General features: G+C 37.0%; 1 protein-coding gene across 7 annotated transcripts in view; it reads right to left on the bottom strand.

The window, feature by feature from the left end:
- The window catches only part of CASK (calcium/calmodulin dependent serine protein kinase), a 192196-nt gene that overhangs the window by 22745 nt on the left and 148436 nt on the right, over positions 1 to 21015 (bottom strand). For 4 of the 7 annotated variants that reach the window (XM_066177044.1, XM_066177046.1, XM_066177043.1 and 1 more), the window contains 6 exons: positions 17359 to 17436; positions 15961 to 16041; positions 11314 to 11502; positions 10066 to 10144; positions 7655 to 7740; positions 6527 to 6595 (listed from right to left, as the gene is read on the bottom strand). In XM_066177044.1, the coding sequence (XP_066033141.1) occupies positions 6527 to 6595; positions 7655 to 7740; positions 10066 to 10144; positions 11314 to 11502; positions 15961 to 16041; positions 17359 to 17436 (582 nt within the window). Of the gene's footprint in view, positions 1 to 975; positions 1045 to 6526; positions 6596 to 7654; positions 7741 to 10065; positions 10145 to 11313; positions 11503 to 15960; positions 16042 to 17358; positions 17437 to 21015 lie in introns of all 7 variants that reach the window. The other 3 variants (XM_066177041.1, XM_066177042.1, XM_066177047.1) reach the window with 1 other exon arrangement.

Consider the following 21015-nt stretch of genomic DNA (forward strand, 5'->3'; position numbering starts at 1 on the left):
TGAGAATTAAGGTTATAACTACTTTCATGTTATAAATTTAATTTAATCCACAAAAATGTCTTAGATTTTTCATTCACACATTTTTTATTCTACCAATTAATAAGCACTTTACCTTGTGGAAAAAAATGTCTAAGTTGCAATTTTTATTAATAGTTAAAGGAATAGTTACTTGGTTTTGGTTTCGTTTTTGTTTTTAGCTAGTCCCATGAACTCATGATAATGACAGCACTCACTGAAGAAACTTGTGTGCAGTTACTACATTGGTGCAAACAACAACAAATGATCAACAACACGAATTTTAACATTAATGCACTTTAGGAAGAACAGGAGATCGACAGCACCTTTCTACCTGAAGACATACAAAACAGAAGTACTTTGTGTTAAAGATGTGATGGTAATAGCTTGGTTTGTAGTGCAGTTTAAAGCCACTTCCTTTTGCTTTCCATACCCAGGCAAGGCTCATGTTTCACACAGTATGTGCACGTACCACGACAGCAGAGAGCACACCAATTCCTTAACTCAGATAGCGGAAACCAGTACACGTTCCAGAGGGCTCTCAAAACACAAAACTTAAAAAAAAAAAAAGAATCTAAAATGTCTTGGGATACCAACTGCACAGTTACTCTTCCTTCAAACTCTGCTTCCAAAGTTCAGGATGGAAATAAAAGCTTCCACTTTAGACCTCTGCTCGGTTTTGAGGAAAGTGCTGACAATGATTTAAAGACGACTGAAGTGTCACAATACAGTTATTAACATTTAACTCACTGTATGGCTTTTAATGAGAAGAGTATGTTGGAAAAAGCCCTTAAAAAAAAAAAAAACAAACAAAAGAAAATGGGGAGTTACATATGCAATAACCTGGGTTCCCTCAGCAGGACAAAGTTTTCCACTGACCACACGATAAGTATAACAGTAATGGCAGATGAGCACCAACAAAACTTTCACACTTTCTCTGTGTGGAACTGGAAATCTTACCGAAACAGAATTGTTAGTGCTGCTATGACCATTAGCGGGGGACTGTCTGGATGTAGAGGGGGAATCTCTCTGAAATAAGACACAAGGTTCATTAACAACACAACACTATCACAGGAACACAGATATATTTCAAAGAACAGTTACATCTACAGCCTTATAACCATTTGCTTAGCTGCTTCATTTGTGAAAGCTTCCACACTACAAACTCTTGTAAATCTGAAAAGCTTTTCCATAGCTAAAGATTCAGGTTTGACATTTTGATTTATCTGAAGTAATAACTATTTTTATGTTGCCTTCAGCTTTCTAATAACTGGAGCTTCTGAGATCTCATGTGGCTGACAATGCTACCAGCCCTCAGTCATACACCAGTCTTGGCTGAAGTACCTGAAAGTCATTCTCTGAACAGTACTTGGAAAAGAATCAGGCCCATATCCTGTTTCAAAGATGTTTCTGAATATTTTTTCAGCCACGTGGTGGTTGTCAGTGTTGATCAGTTTCTACTCAGCAAGATGCACCTCCCTGCAGTGCCTCAAAGACACTGAGGCTGGGGCCTGAGGAGAAAGCTGGATTCTCTCCCCTCCCTTCTCATCAATTTTACAGCACAATGAGGGTTTTCCTCCAACATTTGTGTGGGTTTGAAAGTACCAAACCTTGCCAAAATATAGCACTTTAAAAAACGCCAATTCCCTTGGCCCAGACTACTAGTGTGGCCTTCCACTTCAGAGACAGCAGACACAGGGTGCACACTGGGAAACTCTACAGGAAGGACAACTGGAATTTCTGATTGGGTTTTTCAGAGCAATCTTTTTCACATGCCATTTTGACTGCATAGTGCTTAATTCCATGAGGTCAGATAATTGAGCCATCTCTTCCGAAAAGAATATAATCCACTCATACGTTGTAACAAAAAAAAAAAAAAAAAAAAAAAAAAATTCCCTTTTACCCTCAAAGGAATTCTGGAATACAACATTCCATGTCAAAGGTCAGCTTAGGAATGTCTGGTCATTTTGTGTAACATCAAGGACAGCAGAGAAAAAGGGCTAAAACAGTTTTCTAAGCAAAGAGAGTTAACCCCGTCATATTTTATCAATACAAGTACCTTTTGTGAACAATTAAAAACCTGGAGCTAAACTGTTCATGCAACATTAATCAGGGATTAATGCCACAAACATAAGAACAAAACTCTCCTCCAGCAAGTACTTGCAATATGTAATGGAGCGGGGGAAATCAGCTCTAATTCTAATCACAAAATGATTCCATCACAACAAGTTCAAAATATTCAGATGAGAGCAAATGAACCATTCATAACTGAGAAAATATATATATTGAACAAAAACACCAAAAGGAATCAGTATTCCCTTTTCTTTTTTTTTTTTTTTGGTGCATGGATTACCAGCATCACCTTTATCAAACCGTAACCAGGAGAACTTTTTTCAAAAAGACTTCCTTGCTTTATAAAGAGATTTTCTGCTTGCTCTGAAATTCTGTCTCTGCTATTTTCTCACTTTCATGAGGCAAAAAATCAATTTTAACTGTCTTTTTTAAAATATGCTTTGTTATCACTGATCTGTTGTCAGTGACGGTTTAGCAAGGGAGCAAGGGAAAGCTTTGGAAATTAATGCAAGTACCCAAATCATCTGGAGAAAAACAACTTTAGAGAATGCCACTATTTCTGGACTGTCTTGAAGGATTCTGCCTTTGAAGGAAATTTTCTTGGTTTGAGAATGTTTTGATTTGTATTCCTCCAGCAACTCTCAACAGAAGACAGCATATTATTCAAAGCAAATGTACATCATAACATACTGAGGAAAATACACATTTTCAGTGCTATTGGTGATTTCAGTACTGTCAGAAATAATCTAACAAGTTAGTCAAGAGACATATTTTTATCTATGACTTTTACATAATTAGGGTGTTCTGTTCTGTCACATTTTCAAAGGCATTTAGATTCTTAATTTTCTAGGGACAGGTCTTTCTTTCGAAAAATACCAGACTCAAAAGTTAGGCGAAAAACTGTATTATGAACAATCTAATGAGACAAATCAATGAGCACAGAGATCCTTGCAGAATAACAGGACTGCTTAGGGCTGGCATGGAAAACTTCAGTTTGGGTCGTGAGTTTGTTTCTCCAGTGAATTAGTAAAAGCCCTACTTTTCCTGGGAATAGGGGCAGAAAAACACTTGGAGGATCCAAAGATTCTGAGTCATGTAGAAAGGTTATTATCATTTTATTTTAGTAAACTTGACTGTCCTGGACTTCCTTCTCCAGCCCCAAGACAGAAAACAACAAAAATCTTTAGGGTTATCACTATTCAGCCGAAGAACCACAGAGCCAGAGCCTTAGAGGAAACAACCACAATTATTTCCAAATGATGGCAAACCCAGTTTCCTGTTGTTTCCTTGGTTTTGGGTGTGGTTTATGAATGATAAGCAATGCATTTGAGATGCAAACCTATATAGAACTCAATGATGTCTAGTAAATATGACCCGATCAAATTAGATCAAAAAACAGCTGGATCAACAACATTGTTGCCAGATATATTAAAAAAACCCAAAAAACCCAAACAAGAAAACCAAAAAACCCAAAACCTCCAACAAAAACAGACAGACTCCAAAATTCTGAAAATTTTTTTACATTTCTGTCTTGCTCAAGGAGCACTTCTGTCAGTATTTTTAATAAAAATTTGAAAAAGGTTTAAGAAAATAAAAACTTCTGATGTTTGAGCAGTAATGGAAACCATGGAAGATAAAGGAAAAAAATCCATGGTGTTTACCAGGGTTTAAAAATCTCACGTATAAAGGCTTTTCTTAATGAAACAACTTAAAGAGTTTCACAAAGGCAATCTCAAACATAAAGAATGTTTATAAGTATTTTTTTAAAGGTACTTTTCTGACCACATTCACATATCTGACACTATATAAAGTTACTTCGGGTGTTATGTCAGTACAAAGTAAGAATGCAAATGCAGTTAGAGCAAAATGCTTATTCACTGGGGTAAAACTGAAACATATAAACAGCCCTCAGCCATAAGAAGGATGTGTTGCAATAGTTACTTAAGTTCATGTTTATGTAAATCTGCAATTTTCTTGGTATCTGACGAAGAAAACAACACCCTGGCCCCTTGTTATCTAAGCATCTGTGTTTACTCGGGTCATTTGCCACGCCAGTGACTAAACAGGTCACCTCACACCAGATCAGCTGCTCCAATTTTCACTCAAGGGAATTCTGAAGTATTATGTCTTCAAGCAAGGTCTGCTCCATGAAGTAGAGGGTCTGGTAACTGAATGGAAGGCATGGGTGCAGGAAAAGCCACAAATGCCTAGGAAACCTGAACTTATTCAGTTGAGATTTTGAAAACTGCCTTGTGACCCTGAATTACATAGTGTAGGAAATGGCTCGGTATTTACAAAATAACAGTTATTTTAAATGACTATAAAGGAAGACAAATATGGCAAGTGAAATTCAAATCCCAGTTTTAAAAAAAAAAAATTCCATGCCCCCCTCACCTTTGGGAAGGCCTAAGATCATAAATAAAAGGTACATCGTCTCTGATTCTATTAATACGTAGTTTTTTCTTATTCAAGATTAACAAGATGTTTTGCAATCCAATGATGTGATCCCAGTAGAAGCCTCAAAGCCCCCAGTCCTCAATTCTGTTTTATATTCCTCTTCTCAAAAAACTACAATACATGAGCACCAATCCATGACTGAAGGAGAGGGGAAATCAAACATAAATAAAGACTGAAATGTTGCCAAAAAATACCTCAACTAGGAAGACTATACTAGTGAAGACCAAATATCTCTCTGTTTAGCCTGCTGGAGGGCACGAGAAGCAAGATTTCTGTGTTAGTAATGTCAGTCTACATTAATTTTTAGGCTTTATCAATGGTTAAGAATTTGATTCATCATATGAATCACCTTCCTGAAAAATTCTGTGAAAAAAAAATATAAAAATCTCTGTGTACCAAAGGACTAGTGATGCTTTAACAGGATGATTTAAAAACACTGGGGTTTCTGTGTACACCTGTAACTGATGAAAATCAAGTCCAAGTCTTAATGTGGCTGTCCTGGAAAGGGTTCACCCATCTCTGACTGAATGAATGCCAAATGCTACAAAGTAGCATAATTAGACATGATTTCTTTTTCTCTTTGCTCACACATTTCTAGTTTAGCTATTTTTTTCCAAAGGAAGGTAAGAGTCTATTTTCCATTCTTCTGTGAAGTAAATAGTCATGAAAAGCCTAAGGACATAAAGCTAAAGAAAAGAGATGATCTGCTACTACTAAAATGACAACTAATAGTATTAATTTAAAGCTGTATGCTGAGTTTTTCCAAATAATCATCTTCCCAGCAAGCCTGCAGTTTCACCAGTTTCTGTATTTCAGTATTGGGAAGTGAGGTATCTTTTATTACTGCTCCTCTTTGCAGCACAGAAGTCAATACGTGAATTTGTCAGCACACTGTAATTTTTTTAAAAGTCTTTGCATTTCATGAAAAACGTTTTTGTTTCACATTTACTTCAAGAAAATTGGCCTCATAGGTGAAAATCTGTCAAACCTTCTACCTCTAAAGCCTTTTAGTTGCTGTTGAATTCTACCAGAAGACCAAAAAGCAGTAATTTTTTTCCTTGCAAAACAGATTGTTCTGACAACCACAATAGCAGTTTCTGTGTATTCTAGCATCTGCTGAGACACAAGAACAATTATGGTGAAATCACAGCTCTAATTAAGATAAGGTGCTTGACTTCAGCAGGGGTTGTGATTTCACTCGGGGAGTTCTAATTCGGGAGCTGTTTGCGCAGTTAAGCATGTGGCACGGAGAGATTGGCATCATCTACTCGTTGCAAATACCATCTGTATGCTCAGGCTGGAACAGTGGCTCTCAAGTAGCCATTTTCTACAATTTAATTCCCTTCAGTTGCAATCTGGAATGTAACTTTGTGAGCAGAAGGGAATTAAATGTTGCTGGGCAAAAGCTGTAGTACCATTCCTAGTTCAGCAACAAGGCAGAATCTGTTTTTCTTCTGTAGTGACAAAGACCATTTTTTCATGGAAACATAATATTAAGCCACATGTAACTGTTACACAGGACCATCACAAATTTACCTCAACAGGGTTATACAGAAACAGGTTCTTCAATTAACCCTTAACAGCCCAAAGCAGCAATATCATGTTTAAAGCCTAAAAAAGAGGAGGATCGTTCCTCAGCTTAAGAACTTTAATAGACTTCCTGAAGTATGAGTTTAAATGGTCATATTTCAAAGGGGCTTCCTAACTGCGTAAGTTGAGAATCCCCTTTCCTACTTTTTTTTTTTTTTTCTTTAATAGGCTGTAAAGAGTTAGTTAAGGTGCTGATGAGATGAATATGAAGGCAGGGCTGAGTAGGTAGGTGGGACCTACTCCTGTTCCGTTATCTTTGTTGTAAAATTGGTGTGCGTGATCTAACAGGACAGGCAGAAACAATTTCCCAGAAAGCAGTAACATTCAGCCATCAGCAGGCAGTTAGTTACAGGACTGAGGAAGAAAGGGGATGGGTCATTAAATCCATTACCTCACAGGATGAAGATTGCATGCGGTAACTTGGCACAATCTTGAAGGTAATACTTCCACGCATTTCCCTCTGTGAAAAAGGAAGCACTTTGACTTTAACACTGAAGAGAAAAATCTCCAAATTGTTAATGCTTGAAAGGAAAACATCACAGTCCAAGTATGAAAAGTTAAAGTGCTACGGGTAAGTTGTCATATCACCTATAAACAAACATTCAAATTATCCTCATTAATCCAAAGGATGAACATGAATTACCAGTTTGTTCACCTGAGCAGGTTTTGAATGCCTAGAATCCAGAATTGCATTTTAATGTGAGAGATTCAGAGATGTGTAGGTTTCTTCCATGTCAGCCTTTTATTTGTAGGTTCCTGTCATCTACAGACTTTCCTACCAAAGTGGCATTTTCTTCCCTTTCATCACACATGTTAAATAGCAAAACTGTATTCAGTTTCTGGAAAGCTGCATTTTACTGTACTGAAGGTAGGAATGTCAAAACCAGTCTTTCATCAAAACAGAACACGGGGCCTGCTACTTTGCATTTACTACTGTGTAAGAATACTTATGACAAACAGTAACTCCAGAATAGCAGCAGATTGTGACATTTATTGTGATGTTTTCTTAAATGGCAACCTGAATACCACATGGCTGACAACTGCAGGACTTGATCTGGGCAGAAATGTGAGATCACTTCAAGAGACCTCAGAGTTTCTCCCCTTTCTCTCTTTGGCTGGCTTACTGTGATCCCAAAACATGCCCTTTAAATCCCAAAAATTTCCCTTTAAGGTTGTCTAGGATTAGTGATACCATCCAAGATCTCAAGGTTAGGGTTGTATGCAGAAAAATCAAGAAGTGTTATGGAAATATCAAACAGACTCTACTAGCAAGGCCAAAGGTGGAGTTTTCCTGGAAAAAGGCAGCCTGTCTGAGCTCAAAGTAATGTTTTTTGAATTTGTAACATTAGTAACTGTGAGCCCAACAGTTATAAATAGAAAGAACTTTTTGCTGCATGGACCTGTAGTCTACCAAGAACATAACAAAAAAAGGGGAAGTTAGAACACAATTACACAAAAATTTTGACTAAATAAGACAGGCACTTTTGTAGAGGACATGAGGAAGCCTCCAGGCACTTACAAGCATTTTTTGTAGTTGTTCTACAGTTTGATTTGCCACACTGATTCCGTTTATTTCTCTGATTTCATCCCCTACATGTAGCGTACCTGCAGAGTTAACAAACACACAAACCACCTCAGGACACATTTCTACAAACTGAAATAATTATAACACAGCACTAATATTCATACAAAGGCATAAACAGAAAACAATATTAAAATAATTTTTTCGCTGGATTCAGAAAAGGACTTTGTATTAGCTATGAATTTGTCTTTCAGAGTGCAGTGAGTACACAGCAAGAGATGTCCAGACATTCCCTCAGTAAATGGGAAAAAGATGTTTATGGTATTAAACAACAATATTGAATCAAAAGCACCGTATGGCCTGGAATAGTATAAAGATTCTTTGATATTACTCAAAACATAAAACTGATGGAATTACATATTAGACTGAGAATCAGATTCAGTAACATGCCTGTATCAAATAAAATCCCCTTTTCTGCAGCATTTCCCATTTCTGTCGCTCTGACAGAAGTGAATATTGTTGTGTTCGTGACTGTAAGGAGAAGTATACATAAAAATTGGGAATAAAGAATGGACATTTGGCAGACATGTCAGCAACAAATAGACAATTTTTGATGACTGACACTGGTGTTTCATTTTTACTGAATGTTCTGGAAGGTGTGAGTAGATGGAATCTTTAAAAGCCTTTCTTCCCATTTCAACTCTGCCACCTTTGGAATAAGAAAAATTTCAATCACCAAGACTAGACAGCCTAGAGACAGGAGGCAACTTCACAGCAGCTACGATTTTGTGACTGGGAATTGTGCAGTTTGTGTTTAATATTGCTGGACCTGAAATTACACAGTTCCTGTAATCCTCACAGTAAATTTATTATCCAGACATGGCTGACACTGCCTGGCAGTTTTCCAGACAGCAAAAAGAGACAGCAAAGAAAAATGACCTAACACTCCCCCAAACCAATACATGACACAGGCTGTACCAAAAGGACTCAAAGATGGTGCTTCAGATCACTGTAAAATGACACTTGTGTTGTTCTATTCAGAAAAGATATTCTAAATACAGGTATGCTGAATGAAGCAGTGAAGCTAAGAGGCATCTAGAACACTAACAGAATTAGAAGTATTAAAAAAAAAAGAGATGACCATACTACAGAAACACTGAAGCACAGCTCATTTTTAAACTACACTTAGTGCAGAAGTACTACCTTAGCTAGATGAAGCACATAGACAATAGGTTAAATTTCTCAAAACTTTAAAAATAAAAGACACTGTATAATTAAAAAGAAGACTTTTAATGGGCACGGTTGGATATTTTACCCAGTTTAAGCAGGTTTTAAAAGTTTTATTAGCCCCATTATGGAACACAGTCATTGTGAAGCAATATTGTGCAGAACATCACCACTACCTAAGCACAGTCGGAAGAAAATCTTTCTCCTGTGAATCTTAGAGCAATCTCCTTTTAAAACTCACTTTCAGAAGCCAAATCAATTTCAATTCAGAAGGTCTTCCAAAGGCATAGAGAATTCTCTCTGAATTGCATCTTTGCTTGTACGAAAATTTTTGTCTTTCCTGCTTCCTGACAGATTTTACCGTATCAGTAAGACAAAGTGAGTATTTGTTTTGTCTTCCCAATTACCTGCTACTAGCTTTCTTTGAAATAGAACAGTAGGTTAGAGGCAACAATTAAGAAAACTTGTGTTTTCATCAAAAGAAAAGGATAGTAGTCTGAAAAAACCTGAAGCAACCCTTTCATGGCTGCAATACAAACTTGCAGTCAACAACCTAGCAGGGAAGTTCATCTGTTTAAATCAGCACAAAACCCAATTACTTTTGGACATCTGATCTGAACACACAAAATGTCAAAAAGGAGAAGACTGGGGACGAGAATAAAATGCAGGTTTGCAGGATATGTTATGGTAGTGAAAACTGAAAATAAAGATTTAGAATTCAGGCATGACTATTATTTTTATTTCAAACCCTATTTTTGTGATTCTCAAGACCAAAAATATAAAGATTCTCAAGAACTGTGTGGACAAAGCTCTTTCATTTTTGCAAGGGAAAGTACTGCTACTTGTGTAAGGATTTCTTTTTTTTTTTTTAAACAGAGGATTAAATAAGTACAGCTCCAGAAATTATTGGTGTTTCTATCTCCTGCTGAGCAATACCCAGTAATAAGAGAGTAATTATCCTAATTAGGACCTAAATGAAACACAGTGGGCCCTCACCTCAAAACACTGGCAGACATCTGCAACTGGAAGGTAACTAAAGCAGTTAGCAGGAATCCATGCAGGCACAGAGAGACACTGCCATGGAATAGTAGCAATAAAAATCAGGAGAATGTACACAGTTTGTACAAAAGGATCTAAAATAACTGTGTTTGAAGACCAAACTCCTCATGAGATGTGATTACCTTGCCGGTGAATCATTCCTCCGTGCATAATTCTTGCCACAATGCAGTGGTTCAGCTCATTCATTTTTAAAGTGATTCCCTAGAAAAAAAAGTAATGTTTATACTTTTAAAATAAAACATTAGGCACTGTAATTCTTGAGTGGTTAAGAACAGTCACTTTTCCTGAAAGCTTGTAGGCAGGGTATAAATTTTAAAGTTAAAATAAAATCTTTGTCACTCACTTCAAGATGAGCAATGAAACCAGATACTATTTATAAGCAAGGATGCAATACTTCACCATTAGAGTATATAAGGGTTTGGTTTGTTTAAAATGTGATTTTACACTGAAGTGCAAAGGCTCCAGTTGGGTTTAAGGAATAATTTGCTATTAATACTACAAGGTTGCTTTTAGACAAACCCAGCCCGAGTGACACAGCAGCAGTGTGAGTGCACCCAAAGCATTTCAAGGAGGATAAATATCTACAGTGGCTGCTGAACTACTCCAGTTAATTGACAACCCCACCTCAAAGTGAGGAAACTGACACTAAAATCATTACAACACTGGACTTTACCAGCATAGAGTCAAGGGAAATAGTGAGCTTCTCTCTCTGGTTGCAATGCAAGATGTAACAAGAAGGATGTATTCTATTGCCATCTGTTAAAACCAGGTGGGGCAGTGTTCTTTATCTCTTCCATGACCCATCCTCCCCCCAGGGGATATCTGCTGTTAATGGGCCATTGAGGCTCACTGCATGACTGATAAAATTACATCATCCCTTTGGGAGACGCTCCACCCAGCAGGAGGAGCCAAGCATTCCTACCTGGATAAAATCTGAGATTCAGAACACCAGGACAGCCTGTTTGCACTGGATTCCCAGAGGAAAATCAGACCCATCTATACCACTGATGGATGTTCAGAAGAAAACTACACCCCTCTACAGGATCATCGCTGCTCCAACAGAACCACATCTGTCACTCCAGAAGGACTTAATTGGACAGCTCCCCACACCCTGACCAACAGGGTGCCAGGTCTTATTCTGACTCTGCCAGTGTTTTCTTTTTTTGTTTTGGGTTTTTTTGTACTACATTTTTATTTTTAATATTCCTAGTAAAGAACTGTTATTCCCATACCTTTCCCTTAAAGCTCCCTTAACTTCAAAATTATAATAACTCGGAGGGAGGGGGGTTACATTATCCATTCCAAGGGAAGCTCTGGCTCTCCCTGGCAGATACCCGTCTTTCCTAAACCAAGACAGCTTCCTTCCATACCATGGGCTCATCTGTGTTCTTCTGGAACTGCACCAGCCGGACCCGCGTGACGTTCTCCATGTCCATGTCGCCGTTGGCGCTCTCCGGGGAATCCCCGTTCAGGTACGGAGAGGTGGGAGGAGGGGTGACTCTCAGCGCTTCGTCACTGTAAACTTCATGTGCCACTACATCATGAGTTTGAAGTAAGGCCTGGAGGAGAGCACGGCAACAAAATGTCAGGTGTCCATCATCTCTTGTTCCTTGTACGTGTTTTTAAAGCTTCTCAGAAAGTCAAGGAAATCTGAGATATTTGTGCCACATTTCCTACTGAAGAACTTTTCCTTTAAACGAGCCTAAGATAATTTTCACACTGCCAATGCCTACACACACACACTGAGACACTAAAACCTGCATGAGTTAATGTGATTTTTACTGTAGGTACTTCGATGAGAATGATGCTGCCTCCCTTCCCCTCATCCTTGCAATACCTGCAGGGTGTCCATCCTCATGTGCATAGACAGACAATCAGGAATCTACCCTTCTGTGCAAACCATTCCATAATAATTACTCTAGTAAAATGGAAAGCTACTCAGATCCCATGGTATTTCACTCTAATAAAGGCAGACTGTGGATCAATACCAACTGAAAGAAGGAAATACTGTTTTTTTGGTTGTTTACTATCATAATTGCTTCCATACTCTCTCCTTCTCCTAGAACTTGGACCCACCACCACCACCACCCTGAGTTCACAATGCTTGACAAAAATTACAGTGCAAACCAACAAACTGCTAAAATACTGCTTCATTAGCTTTCATTGGCTACTTCAGCAGCACTTCTAAAGTGTACCATGTTACAAAAGGTAATTTGTTAAACACTTTATGTTCCCATTTCTCAGATCGATTTGAAACTATAGTTGGGAAGTCAGCACTATAATGATGGAACAAAATTCCCTTCATTAATAATGCTTTGCTCACATTCCCTCCCATTTTTCAGTGTTTCAAGCCCATCTACACACACACTTTTTAGTGAGATACTAAGCTGTATCTGCATTTCCTATTTTTCATCTTATTTTGTCAACCACTAAGCTCAAACTTGCAACAATTCCTCTGCATTAGTCTGCACTACTGAAGAAACATTCTAGAATAGAGACTTGGACCATATAAGTAAGTTAAAATCACTTTAACAATATTTAATTAAAATTTGATTTGTGTGTCCATTTATGTGTGGTTACTCCAATGCAGGTTAATGGTTGGACACAATGACCTTGGAGGTGATTCTGATCCCTTGCCTGTATCTGTTACACTCTCAACACTTTAATATTATTTTCTTATGTAATCCAGGTCCTTATGTTTTTATCACATCAAATATTTGCCCTGCTTTATATTATTTTTAGCAGTAATATTCACCTAGTAGGTTAAAATATGAACATGGGGTCGCTTCCAGCGTTTTTACAGGTCCGTAATTATACCCAATGACTTCTGAATATGTTCACAAAAATGAACACCGATTCAGAAATACATCAAAGTACAGAAATCTCAATTTAACATTGAAAACATTAAATAAAAAGATGCCTATTGGACCTTAGTTAAAGATGCTCGTTTTCAGGTTTTTCTGCTAATTTTGATAATGTGTTTTTTTTCCTGTCTGTTTTTCATTTGCAGAACATGATAATCCTGCTAAAAATTAGTTTCATGAGAACAACTGCTTTCTACTGCACTGCAGGATCACTGTCTGCAGAGAACAGCATAGGAAAGCATATGATGATGGGTAAAATTTCAATGTGCCATTAAGCAAAAGTCTCCTAGAAAATATTTCAATTTCTACAACATCCTAAACTTATATAATAGAATTTTTACATACGAAACAGGCATATTTGAGAATCTACTGAAAGTTGTGTAATGGAATAAAAGCTCTTTGAAATACGTACATACATAACAAATGAGGTACACGACAATGCTTTAAGAATTCTTAAATTAATTATCTCCTGAAAGACCTTCATGCAAAATTTACAAACATTTCTTTAAATTAAAACATTAAACATGCACAGAATAAATTGATAATTTATTTCTGTAGCCATAAGGCACATGAGGGCAAAAGAGAATTAGAAGAACAGAACACCTTGAAGATCTGTTACAAACACACTATTGGCTTTGGTTCTGTAAAGGCCTGCACACAGTTTAACCCACTAACACTCTGGTTAAGTAAACAAGACAGATTACCTTTTTTTTCTTCTGATTAGGGATACACATTAGGAAAAAAAAAACCCAACTAAAATAGTCCATTATCACACAGGTGTTAATGCACACTCCTACTTATTACACCTTGATTGATTACTGAATTAATGTGCATTAATAACCAGAGTATTGGTCCGTAACACCTGGCAAACACACGGAGTGTGGGCTGACAACACTGTTTTATACAATTACTTGTTTTCCTAATAGTTTCCTTTAAAATATAAAGGCTTTTGCTCTGAAGGGAAGTCAAGCAGAATGCAACAAATATAAGAATAATTTTGTTAAAGTCTGCAGCCCATAAAGGTGCATCTGGGAGCAGGAGTGGGAATGATGGAGAGGATGGAATTGTCCCTTTGGCATCTGGAGACTCTGGTATCTGCAGGTGTGGATTCACACCAACTTATGCTGGTTTAATTGCTACTTTACATTCCTCCCTAACAAGAACTGTTTCTGTTCCTTCGCTCCTTCTGGCCCTGGCAGCATTCCTGTTATCTTAAATTCTTTTTACTAAATGGTTAGTTGCATTTTTTTTTTCTGCAGCAATTTTCTAGTAGTTCAGCCCAGGGCAACATTAAAGTGCAGTTCTAGATGAATGCCAGAACTACTAGGGAGAGGATGAAAGATGGGGAAAAGGGATGATGGGACTTCACCAACTGGCAATTTAGCCTGGGATACCACAGATTCACTTGCTGAAATTACTCCTCATCAAAAGTACTTGTTCTGGAATTGCAGCTTATTCCTTATGAAAAATACTTTTCACAGATTTGCAGCAAAAGAATTCTGACAAATGGTTTTAGATTTATGAGCGTATCAGGGAACAGAGATACCTAAAAAAGAGGATTTTCAACTCAATTTTCCTGTCACTTGATTTGATACATGAAATTTCTACACACCATGATCACTTTTATTGATGCCTACTCTGAAAATAATTTATACTTAAAAGATGTTTTTTTCTCCACAGTGCTTAATGTTTTAGCAGCACTGTGGGGTAATCACACACAAAAATAGTAAATCAAATGAACCTGCCGGATTTTAAATGAAGCTGAGTATCAGAAAAAGGCTTTTTAAGAATCTTTCTTACAATATGGCTGAGTACCATTCCATCTTGCTTTATATTTTATTTCAAGCAAGTGTTCCTGTTAAATGCTGAATCAGAGCTGTTACAAACTTTAGGATAGGATAGGTACCATCTCCAGGGAAAAACATCAGAGTGCTGCTGAATAGGCACAAAGTCCACGTCTGCATTAGCAATTAGTACAGTGAACTAGGAATGAATCAAAAAGTAAAACAACGGGATTAGTCAGGACCCGATGTACACAATGAACACATTGCAGGAGTTTTTTCTTCTGACCAGCTTCCAACTTGCCCTGTGGGCAGTGTCCATCAGCTGCTGGATTACACTGGCTCCTGGCACACATTTCAGTTTAATTTTAGCTGAAAAAAGTTGTTTTGCATGCTCTGAGACCCTTATGTGCTACAAACCAAACACTGTTAAGGGGCAATCAGGAGATTCGCTTTAAAAACACGTTCCTGATCTGATTTAAAGTACAAAACCAAATGTAGCCAAGCCTACAGGGGCCACGAAAAGAACACAATGGGACATGCAGCTACCCAGACTTCATCTTATACCTGAAGAGGAGGTTGGTTTCAGCTCACGCTTCCCTGGAAATTAGGTTTATCCTTCAGACTTACAGTAATTCAGCTTTCAGGTGAGCAAATTCCACAAAGCCCCCTGCATATGATCCTCGTGTTAGGGAAAGTCAAATTCATGATTTTAAGCTGACAATAGTGTACAGCAGATTTAAGCAAACATGTTTATTTCTCAATTTACGAACTTCACCTATAGCATAAACAAAAGAAATCCTTCAAATTACTGGACTTCAGCAACTTGAACCAAGTTACAAAGCAGTAACATCCCTGAATTTAGGACAATTATTGTTCTCAAATCAGATTTGGGAAACACACACAGTAAGCGTTGATATGTAACACAAACTCAACAGCCTGTACAAACTACTGATTTATTGTAAAATAATATTAAATAAACTCCCTTTTTGCAATGAATTTACACACCTTTATCCTAAGATGACCTTTGGAAAAAGAAAAAGAAGGATTCCAGCTCTATATCTGTGGACATCCAAAAAGATTCTTTCTTCTTTCCATGTGCAACACAGACCTCCAAAACCACAGTGAAACTGCTCCATAATTACATTACTCCAAACTGCTGACAGTTTTCAGCACAGTAATGAGAACCAATAGTAGCAGCAATACTAGTTCTTTTACCAGAGCAGCAGGTTAGAAATATTTATGAACAGGTGTACTGTATGCAGTTCCATTGCTTGCAGATTTTAAGAATTTACTGAAGTTTTCTAACATAGAGAATACAAAAAAAAAAATAAATATAGATATAGCCCAAATAAGAGTAGGATCTGCTTACCATGAAATGAGGTTGTGTTAAAATACGCTTTAGCTCCTTTGCATCATTGTTCTCTGGGTAACATGAAATTTCTTCCAATACCTGCAAAATAAGCAGGAGAAATGCCCCATAGTAACTTTCTTTTAAAGCTATTGAAGAAACAAAACCCCTCACTGCTCAGTCAGACTATCCCCAAAGGATTATACAAACCAACATTTTTGACACAGGAAAGGGTTTAAGAGAATGTGCCCCCACCCAGCTGCCCCAAGAGAATAAAATACCTTGATCCAATGTTCCCTCTGAAAGAGATTAAAGCAGAAATTTGAAGATAACAACAGGTTTTAGGGTTGGATTTTTTTTTAACTGACAGCCTTCCTCCAACAGCTAAATACATGGGGACAGGAATGCAGTGCTAACAAGTGACACACAAGACCTCCACCAGTTGCTGCTTTCACACATGGTCTCAATTTATTAAAACAATTGGTTTAAAAGCAGAATTGAAAACACATGAAACCAATTGTTAAAGACACCATCTGCTACCCCACCTCCAAGGTCCAGATTTTAGAAAATCTGAGTCACTTCATCATTGGGGAAGGAGGACTAAAGAAGCTTTAGCTCATTTGCTTGCAACCTGATTCTTACACCTTAATTTTCACATGCAGCTAAGCAGGACAATGAAACCAGAATATTTTGCTTCTGGAAGCACCCCCCAGGATTAAATGACAACAAATTTTGCAGAATAGGACTTGAGGGCATCTATCAATGTGACTTTAGTTATTACGTAGAGTTTTAAAGCTTTCCTCCTTTAATAACTGTTTTCCTATGACATAACCCCTAACAACTGCACAGATTTTTACTGATAATACATAATACAAGGGGTTTGGGTTTTTTAGTATTTGCCATAAATAAGCAAATAACATACTATTTGCAAGGTATAAGAATTAAGAACATCTGTGTCTATCTTTGGTCTTAGTGGGCCACCTTCACTGCATTGCATTCCATAGATATCTCTTCTTAAACCTATCTAAGACAAACTTGGGGTTCTTTCAATTTAAAAACATGATACTCCAAAATATTTCTTTTTGTGACTAAATTTTATAAACATCAGTTTTCTGCTGCAGATAAATAACCTGAACAGGAAAGATACTGCAATTTCCCAGCAGGAGTGCTCCTTTTAACACCACTATTGTTGAAGAAAAGGTTAAATGATTAAACTGAGTAATATTCATAATCCTTACACAAATAACAGAATTCTGCAAGTTTATGCAACTTGTTACATAACTTGAGTATGCAATGGTAGCATTCCAGAAACAATTCAGATAATGAGCCAGAATACACATCTTAATGAAGAAAAATAAGCTACAGTTTAAATATAATCAGCCTTTTAAAGTAAAAAAACCTATACTTTAAAGCCATTACCTCTTTGGCTCTCTGTACAGCATCACTTGGAGGATTCCTGATTTGTGGTGAAGATTTTGTGTTTATTTTGTCATAAAGCTGAAATAACAAGAAAACAAACTACTGAAATCATATGCTACTTTATATAAATTAATGAGTGTTTACAATAGCTTGCTTATATTACCAGGATCAGGATGATTGTTAAACTGCAGAACCCACAGATGTTCTGTATACAAAACCTAGCAGCCTAGGGTTTTGGCTTTTAATTTTTAAACATTTCCTGATTTGAACAGTGCCATAGATTCTGAGTTCATAGGATGACATGGGAAAGTTCAAGAGGTTAAGGGCTTCTGCAAACCTCCCATGCTTTTACCACAGATTTACACAAACTATATTCTGCCCACTAGAAGTGAGCCTATGAATCTTGAATAAATGCTATAAACCAAACGTTCTCCTGTAAAATCAAATTAACCTGCGTATCTCACTTTTCTCAATAAATCAAACCATCAAACATGCTGAACAGTAATTTAAATAAACCTTGGAATATGGGAAAATGCTCTCAAAGATAGAACATTACAAAAGTCAAATATGCTGAGAACAGAAAAACAAACCCTCCAAGAATGAGTATTCGTAAAAGGGTAGCCTTATTTTACTAGGATTTTCTATTAGACAGAAGAATGTCATTGTATTTAAAGAGGCATCTGCAAGCCTTCCATATTAATTATTTTTTTTTAAAAAAAAGCATTTTAAACCCTTTAAAAACCATTCAACGATGCAAAGCACAATGGAGGAAAGACCTTCTTCAAAATCAAATTAGAGATAACCCATTACAGGCTCTTTTTCATACGAACCTAACAGATTGTGCATGTTTTAAAGAAAGAAATGTGTACCTAAGAATGAACAGGTATTGCAATAAGCAGTATTTTCAAATAAAACCTTTTAGTTTACATTTCAAGTGATATAAGATGGTCATGTCTGTAATTATTTTCTAATTATGTTGGATAATTTCTTTGATATATAAGACAGAAAAAAGGCACAAATAACATTTTTAGGGAATTAGAGACATTTTTATCACAAGGGCAGTGAAACACTGCAACAAGTTGCCCAGGGAAGTTGGGGAACCTCTCAACTTTGGAAATACTCAAATTTTAACTGAAATTCAAAATACCAGCTATAAAAAAGCATTCAAAAGACAAAAGTGACTCTAAAACTCTCAGCAAATCCTAACACTACCAAGGATGAGGTGACGAGAAAGCACCATTCAGGCTGCTCAGCAAAGAGTGCTCAGGAGCTTTCTCTGGGAAGTTTCACAGCTCCAGTGTTTGGCTTAGAATGGCCTTGGATGTTTGAAAAAGGGAATCTTGCCAGGACACAGAACTGCCCTCTTCTCTTTCTCACATGACATGAAATACCATTCAGCTTTAGTAGATACATAAACTGCCAGAAATGCAATCCAACATCACCATCACTTTCCTGGGTTAACAATTTAACGACTATGTCGAACATTTCAAGCCCATACACAAACAAGCACAACACCAGCAAACAGTGTCTCTTCCAAAAAACATTCCCTGCAGGACAGTTACACCACTCTTTTGGGGAAAGAAAAGTAGAAAAGTCAAGCTAATACAGTTTCTTCCAATGCAACAACTTCACCTTGTGCTGCCAAAACACCACTAAACTCCACAGTTTAAGCAGCCTTGACCACTGTTGAATGCTTTGAGATAGAAGTTTTCTGCTAGCTTGTAGTTCAGGAAATATCTTACTCGTGTGCACACCTAGCTGTTTCACATTTTCTTAAATACATTAACAAAATCTACCCAAACTCCAGCAACAGCAGATTACAAAGTACCAACCTTCGACGCCTGTTGAGAAACTGCACTGAGAACTGTGTACTGATCAAAGCACAGCAGAAAATGTGTGATACCCACCATGAATATCACTGAATATTTTTCAGTGATAATATTTTTCCTTTTTAAGAGTAATGAAATTAGGAAAAGTTACCTTGAAAGTATTTTTATTTAATATTTTATTAATATAATATAGCAATATAATTATTAGTAATACTAAAATAATATTATTAAAGTATTGATTTTTTTATTATTACATTTATTTCTAGCAATGGTTGAAAAGCTAAGTTGCTCAAGTTGCTGATTTCCCTCATTACTGTGACCCAAACCAACCAGCAGTTTACAGAAACAATTTTTCCCCACTAACATGGGAGAGTTATCTTCTGAGATTAGGAAGGAGGCAAAACGAAAATTAGGGAGCAGAGTTCCTCAAAGAACGTTTAGAAAAAAAAATCAAGGCAAAGTTCAGACTAAACAAGGATGCATTTATTTTTCCACAGTGCCTTCATGCACTTAAATTTCATCTTCTACAACTTCTGCTTACTGAGGTTTGCTTTGAAGGCACCAAACCACTAGGAGAAACTCCGACAGTACTTAAAAGAAAAACCTTCACATTTGCATTAAGGTTTAAGGATGATGTATTACCCAAGGCAAGGGATCTATTCACTGTGGAGCTAGAACACGGCCTCACCCACAGAAAGGATGTGGATTTGGTAGATTCACTAGCATGAGGAGATTAATTTTGAAATGGCATACTGTAATTCAAGTTAGTTCATGGAGTTTGTATTTTTACATGAGGCAAGAGGACCAAAGCTTATAATGTGCATTAATGCACCAGAACTGGTGAAGCAGTCCTGCCTCCTTTGCAATCTTTGAAAAAAGACTGGTTTTGCAATACTTTTCAATATTTTTGCACTTAAATACTAGCTGTAGCAAAAGCAACTAGAGTTAAGGAATTTACAGCTTACATAATTAATTTATGAAAACATTTGAATGTAGAGGTTTCATTCAGACACATTAAAAAGACTATTTGCTCCCTTGGATGTAAGAATCTAATACACCTTTACATGAGTGCTTTATGAAGTGTGTAAGAAAACTTTGAATGAAACCTGTTTGCACACACCACGAAGATTAAAGTGCACATTAATTACACTTACAGCCAGGCTCTGTATGCTCCCTGTGGTACAGAACACAGTTCTTTGTGCAGTTAGATACAACATTTTAATCACAGAAACCCATCCTATTCACAATGGTGTCACCTTCCAGCAGCCCTGCAAATCCAAGTCCTACAGGGACCATACCAAAGGTGTTTTCTTGTGGAGCAGAATGAACTGGCTCATTCTTCACTGTCCCCTACAGAAAGCTTTTCTGTGTAATACCAACAGACTTACAGCAGGACAAAACGTGTGCCCTAATCATGGGCTTTCTTTTTGCTGGGAGTCTCTATTTTCCAGCAAGTAACTCTACCCCCTCAGTCCAAGAACCCAACCTCCAACAATTTTAATAAGCAGTAAGTGTAAAAATATGAATTAAAAATTTATAATAATTAGAAAAGTAAAATGCCACAGCATATGCAACTTTCAGCATTTCCAGACTTTTGAATACTTTGCACCTCAGTCTCACTCCTCAGCATCAGTTATTCTGCATTTCCTAGAAAGAAAATTGAAATTGAGAGCTTGCTCTAGACAAGATCAACAATCCCAACTGATGCATTAACAAAACTTGATGTAACAAACATAAATTGACATTATAGCTAATAAACAGAATAGTAATGCTTATCAAAAATGTAAGTTTTGATTTAAATTTTGCATGCTAGAACCCAAAAGCCATA

The sequence above is a fragment of the Chamaea fasciata genome, unplaced genomic scaffold (assembly GCF_029207755.1).
Source record: "Chamaea fasciata isolate MVZ Bird 193981 ecotype frontalis unplaced genomic scaffold, bChaFas1.0.hap1 SCAF_2, whole genome shotgun sequence".
Lineage (NCBI taxonomy): Eukaryota > Metazoa > Chordata > Aves > Passeriformes > Sylviidae > Chamaea > Chamaea fasciata.